At 40.4% G+C, this 6,723-nt stretch overlaps 1 protein-coding gene across 1 annotated transcript; it reads left to right on the forward strand.

Annotated features, from left to right (window-relative positions):
• Window positions 1-38: 38 nt before the first annotated feature.
• LOC131890032 (uncharacterized) lies at window positions 39-534 on the forward strand. Its single transcript, XM_059239304.1, has 2 exons — window positions 39-228; window positions 304-534. Exons 1-2 carry the CDS (start codon window positions 57-59, stop codon window positions 441-443), a joined length of 312 nt encoding a protein of 103 aa, XP_059095287.1. The 5' UTR covers window positions 39-56; the 3' UTR covers window positions 444-534.
• The last annotated feature ends 6,189 nt before the right edge of the window (window positions 535-6,723 follow it).

Consider the following 6,723-nt stretch of genomic DNA (forward strand, 5'->3'; position numbering starts at 1 on the left):
TATATAAATGCCCTCTACACACCATTCAAACACAGTCAAACCCTACATTCAACATCATGAAGTTCATTTTTGGTTTATCCGCCATTCTCACCATTGCCATGATTGGTGCTTTGGCAGTTGACCCAGAAGAGCGGCTCCAAGCCCAATTGGGTGAAGAACAAGAAGAAGGCCTTGGGAGATCCGGAGACGTGTTCACCTTTCATTTCAACGATTGTTCCCGTCAATTCTGTAAGAATTGAGTTCAAACATTTCAAACAGCATTGTTGGGCGCAAATAGTCCAATTAAGTCTTCTCATTTTCCAGGCCCAACCGTGAGGCATGAATGTTGTTGCGAAGGTGCATTAAGCGGAGGCAAGGCTTGCTGCGAGGTGAAGACCAATACCCAAGCCTGTGCTCTCTACATTTGCAATGGCGAGCACTGGGAATGCGCCGAAGATTGCTGAATTGAAGCTAACTTGACAATAATTCATGATGTGAATGAATTGACGGTTTTGAAGCAAATTAAAGATCTGTCATTTTAGGATTCTTAGCGCACACAGTGATTCATTTATTAACAATTTAAACCAAATGCATTGGATCTAAGCACTCTTTGAAACTCCGTGCTTAGTCATGGTAAAGTTAATTCATGACTAGGTTTGTGAAAGTTTGCAAAAAATTAAGATAACATTTTCAAATACGATGATTGTAGTAGAATCAAGGTTTAGTGTGTATCTGTTAATTTATTCCCGTCTTCAATCCATGATAAAGTATATTGCTCCTGATCCTCGCCTCATATTCTGGTTGTTCCCATCTTGTGATTTTGCGTACAATAAATAAGTGTTATCTGTTTGGACATCTTGTGGAATCTCCCAACACTCATCACACAATGATTATATTGATCCCTTTAAGGGATATGAATCGATTCAAAGCAAAAAGCTTGCCCTTTATTTGACTCAAGGGAGCAAAACTCTGGATAAGGTGCCCAGCCTCACTTTAAGACTTTGGTTGCATTTCAAGAAATTTTAACGTCTTGTAAATGAAGGTAATTGTTGAATGAAAATTTACGAAATTAAGAAATACATTCACCTCCAAGTATTAGTGCCGTGATGACGATTTCACTCATGATCACTTTTTGAGGCTTTATTCTAAGGGAGTCTCGAAGATCCCCATGTTACTCCTCAATGGGAAGTTGATCGATGGGATTTGACGTGAAGAACAAATTGAATCCAGTGTGACAGGACCGAATTTCAGACAGCGAACAAGATGCCATGAGCTCTTCTGGTTTGAGGGCCATGTTGATTTTTGATGGAGAGGAGACGTTTACAGGAACTTTTGTTGAGTTTGGCAGAGAAGTGAGGCTGATTTTATTAATCGTTGTGAGAAAGCGTCACACGTCTGGCTCGACGGGATGGTTGGACGTCGAACATTAGATTGTGGATATCATAAAGAATTTTGTGTTGAGACTCGGACTAGACATCGCCGAATGTGGCCAAGAGCAGTTCCGATGAGTGACCAGCCCATTGATTTGAGCAGGGCTCCCATTGAGTGAAACACGTGATAAATTTGACCACAATTAAAAGAGCAAAGTTGATTTTTGGTTTGTTGAAATTCTCTCGGTTTGGTCACACTCGATCATGCTTGGAGCGATTCTTCCGACGAAGCGACAAAATCTCTCACAGATCACATAAAGTTAGCGCATGTTTCGAGTCCAAACTGCGAGACCAGAATTCGGCTATGAAGCGCAGTTTTATCGACACATTGTGTAAATTCGTTGTCGTGTAAATGAACCATTTGAGCACCTTCCTAGTCCAAACTGTGAGACTGTGACGCGCAGTTTTATCGACACATTGTGTGAGATTCGTTGTCGCGTAAATCAAGGACACTAAAGCAAGGAAACGCCATTTTTTGTGATCACCAAACCTTTCCCGCCAAGTAAGGCCTACACTTTTGCTGCTGAAATTTTTGAATGTCAATTATTGGCATAATTATTGAAAAAATATGTGACTAATATCATTTTCGTAACCATTGATGGTATGTGCTTCAAACCAGGGGTGTAAATATACTTAAAATGACTTTTGTTTATTCTTAAATGAAACATGTCTTAAAGTACAACTGAAAAGGGCTAATAAGGTTTTCTTGACCAAGCAAGAATTTGCTCTAAACACAATAAGTCAATACTCTTTTGCTAATAATATCATTTGTAGAAAATTGTTTCAAAAACATCTTGACCAAATTTCAAGTAATTTGACGCGTTTGTTATGAAACTATGGTTCTCACTCTGGGAATGGCCCTCAATTCAAAAGTAGACATACTGCAGCTCTGAGCTACATATTGTTCTTTAAACTTATTTGGCTGCGTCATAATCATGGAATATACATATCTTAAGTGACATGGCACCTGTTTTATTTGACTATTTTGGTATTTTGGATGCTTTTGCATGAAAAGCAATTTATTGGTGCCCAAAATCCAAATTGAGATCTTGTCTACTGTACTTTGGTATTACTCTGTGCCCCTTGAAATATGCCTACTTTAAAGCAATGTTCCTAATAAATAGACCATATTTAAACCCCACAAAAAGATAATTCATTCATTTTTCACCAATGCCTGATGTTTTTTGTCAAATATGTGGATTAAGACAAAATTATCAATTGTCAATCCCAGATATTCTAATATGTTAACATTTATGTATATGCACTCTCATTGCCTATTCCATATATTTCTTTTATATTTTGTTAATGTAAGTTGCTTATCAATTAGTACAGTGATTCTTGTTAATTTTCTATCTATGCGTGTTTTTGAGCCAGTTTTACGCAATTTTACGCAGTTTTACTCCTGAACTCGATAAACAATAACAGCCTTTGTGAGCACTAAAATCCAGCCTCGGCATAACGAAAATCTCAGCATTGGTTTCTAAAACCTAATGCAAAAAGTGCATGTGGTTAAGAGTTGTTTCTAAATAAATCACAGTGCGCGCTAAGAATCCTGAAACAACCGACTTTTTAATACGTTGCAAAACCATCAATTCATTCACATCATGAATTATCGTCAAAAAACACGCCCTGTCCATTGTTTCAAAGTTAACAANAGAGAGCACAGGCTTGGGTATTGGTCTTCACCTCGCAGCAAGCCTTGCCTCCGCTTAATGCACCTTCGCAACAACATTCATGCCTGACGGTTGGGCCTGGAAAATGAGAAGACTTAATTAGACTATTTGCGCCCAACAATGCTGTTTGAAATGTTTCTACTCAGTCCTTACAGAATTGACGGGAACAATCGTTGAAATGCAAGGTGAACACGTCTCCGGATCTCCCAAGGCCTTCTTCTTGTTCTTCACCCAATTGGGCTTGGAGCCGCTCTTCTGGGTCAACTGCCAAAGCACCAATCATGACAATGGTGAGAATGGCGGATAAACCAAAAATGAACTTCATGATGTTGAATGTAGGGTTTGACTGTGTTTGAATGGTGTGTAGAGGGCATTTATATAATCGACTTTGTAAACGCTCAGGTGTTTTATTTGAGATAATTTTTTATCATGAAGCCAGGTGGAGGGCAGACTCAATTGCATGTGAGAAACATGAAATTTCCTTGAACGTATTCTTTCAACATTCCAGTTGCTATAATGTTCTAGCCACCAACTTCTCGGCAAAATCCGAGACTTTCAGCCCCCACCGCTCCCCTCTTGTTTACGTACGTAATGTCTGCGCTTCCCGCTTCACCTTTTCCAGTTTTTTTTGTTGTGCATTGAAATCAATTTTGTTCAAGTTTTTGTGATATCACAAAACTGGATACGTTTTTTGTATTATTCATGCCATTTGATCTATTTATTTTTCCTCGGTCTTTTATTTTATTGCCATGATGTGGATAGTTTCTTGAAAGAATCGATGTTGCCCAATGAGTGAAGGCTTGAAAATTTGTTTCTTATTACTTTTCGTCATTATGCTAACCTCAAGCTCAAGTTTACTCCCATAGTTGGTCCACTCACCGTAGATGGAAACAGACTCCGCGAATAATACAAAAAGGCGTGTTCCATGCCCCGGCCCATGCCACTCATCGACTTGATCGAATCCCTAGGGGATCCTCATCTCAATATCACGGAAGACGCAGGCCTTAGAGCGATAGGTTCCCTTACCCGATCCAGCTCAGCCGGACCGGATGATAAAACTGCACCCTTTCTCAAAGAATGTGCACACGAGTTAGAACCAATTGTGCCCACTCAAATCTAGAAGTCCGACAACCTCGGGGGGGTTCCCTCATTCGTTAAAGATGGATCACATCAATCCAATTTTTAAAGTTTGGGAACGCTCCGTCACAAGGCTGGTTCTTGGTTCTGTTTTCTCGTACTTGATGCGTCGCATTTTGGATCAGGGCAAGTTTCCCTCTTCATTAAAGCTAGCTCACGTTGTTCCAATGTTCAAAGAGGGAGATAAATCGTTTCCCAGTAATCATAGGCCGATTTCTCTCACTTCGAATATTGCAAACGTGTTTGAGAAGATCATGAAGTTCAAACTTCAAATTTCTTGAAGTTTATGAAGTATTTCCTCCAAGCCAGCACAGGTTCCGAGCACATTTTAGCGCGGTTACCAACTGAATGAGCATTTAGAGCAAGTTATTGAGGGACTAGAGAGTCATGAGTCGATCGATATTTTCTATCTTGATTTTGCGAAGGCCTTTGATTAAGTAGATCATGGTCTTTTCTTGAATAGACTTCATTACATTGGGATCCAAGGCAAGGTTCCCAATTGGATGAGAAGCTACATTCATGACAGGAAGTAAATTGGTCAGGTTGAAGGATCCCTTGACAAACATGATGTCAAGTCCGTTGTTCCCCAAGGCTCCATCTTAGGGTCCCTCCTTTTCATAATATTCGTTGCCCCACATCAAAAGCCTAATATTACTGCCAGTCTCTCTTCTAATGCTAGCTAACGATTCAAAGTTAGTTTGCGGTGGGAATGGTCAGAATTCCTGTTGTCTGATAGAGGTCTTAGACCAAATCTTCAGTACTCTTGAGTTACAAAAAGTTATATGGCGTTGAACGGAATGAAATTCCGCTCCATGACCTTTGGGTCGACGTCATTAGACACTCCACTATTAGATGATGAAGGTAAGGGCATTCAGCAGGTCTCATCCATGATGGATTTAAGTGTAGTCCTCCAAGGTAATGGAAAGTTCGATGAGCATATCCAGTTGAAAGTTGGTAAAGCTTTTCAAACATGTGGTTGGATATATCGCACGTTTAAGTCCAGAGATAGTATCACGATGCTAAGTCTGTACAAGTCAATTGTCCAGTTGCATCTTGATTATGTCTCGCCCATATGGGCTCCCATTAGTTCTGCAGGTTTGCAAAAGCTCGAGCAGGTTCAAAGATGTTTTACCAAGCTTGTCAGAACAATGAAGTCCAACTCTCTTCTTTTTCGGGCTCCTTCATTGTTCAATTTGTTGCCCTCAACTATTCGTAGGGAGTATGTAGGTGTTGGTCCCGTAGCAGGATTTAAGTCAGACTCCCCCTTTCCGCCTTGAAGTGCAAGGAATCCAATCCCAGTAGCGGTAAGGAAGTCTGCAAATAATAATAATAATGATGTAAAGGTACAGCAATAAACATAATCATTGGAATCATGGAATGTCTTCACGTATGCTCAAGAACTCGCAATTGGAAAAAGATTCTTGTATTTGATCCGAAAAGATGGCTTTTTATCCTTGCACCTAGGTACCTGCAAGTGGGTTGTGTCATTATTTTGCTTTTCAAATTGAACCCTTAATAAGTTTACACTACACAAAAATAGCATCTTTAACTGATTGAGTCTTAATCATGTCAACTTGGTCGGACCACTTCCACCTAGCCATTGGTTCCTGTATCTCCCGACAGTTGTGAACCGCTTTACGCGATGGCCTGACCTCTGTGCTCTGTGGACAATGCTTCTGTCGTTGTATGTATTGTTTCATGGCTGGATAGCCTGATATGGTGTTCCGCGGGACATTAAGTCTGATTGTGAAGCATAATTTACAAGTCGTCTTTGGAATTCCTTGTCTGATCTCTATGGTTCAACTCCTCAAAGAACCCAGTCTTCCCAACCTTGCTGAGATCCAGAGGTCTTGTTGAGAGATTTCATCGCTATTTGAAAAGAAGCCTCGAGGCAGTGATATGTGATGTTGGAGCTTCATCGATCGGCAATCTTAATATTTGTACCGTTGTCAAAGAAGATCTGGGAACATCTTCAGCTGTGATAGTGTCTGGTTCCCTACAATGTTCCCAGGCGATTTCTTCCACGGAAAATGGCCTCCACGACCCCTAGTGAACGAACACCTTCGCCGTTTGCGAGACATCGTAGGTTCACTCGCGCCACTCCCCGTTACCCGCCATGCCATCGTTTCTTCTCATATTCCTAAGGATAAAAATTCATATTGCTACTTCGACAAAATCCTTCGCACACTGCTCGCCCCTTCAATTTAGCGTTGATTGATTTGTCGTTGGTATCGTTTTCTTTCATACGATCATCCGAATTCGTCGGCAGTGGCAGATAGATTCATCAGTTGAAGAATTGAAGGCCGATTTCCAGATCGAAAAGCATGGGACTGTCCATATGTGCCAAAATTTGCCTCCAAGGCGTGAAAGACAATTTCTTCTCTGAATTATGCATCTTCTGAAAAGTTGTCCTTGAATGAATCACAGCATAGCCCAATAATGATTGTCTTTTATTCCATTTCAATGTCGCAAATTTATGGTTCTAAGAGTAATCATCACATGAA

This window comes from Tigriopus californicus, chromosome 11 (genome assembly GCF_007210705.1).
Source record: "Tigriopus californicus strain San Diego chromosome 11, Tcal_SD_v2.1, whole genome shotgun sequence".
Lineage (NCBI taxonomy): Eukaryota > Metazoa > Arthropoda > Copepoda > Harpacticoida > Harpacticidae > Tigriopus > Tigriopus californicus.

What these genes read in the sequence shown, in the direction of transcription:
- LOC131890032 (XM_059239304.1), top strand. Translation starts at nt 57, where the DNA reads ATGAAGTTCATTTTTGGTTTATCCGCCATTCTCACCATTGCCATGATT. An exon ending in CGATTGTTCCCGTCAATTCT is followed by an intron (nt 229 to 303) that starts GTAAGAATTGAG and finishes CTCATTTTCCAG; the next exon opens with GCCCAACCGTGAGGCATGAA.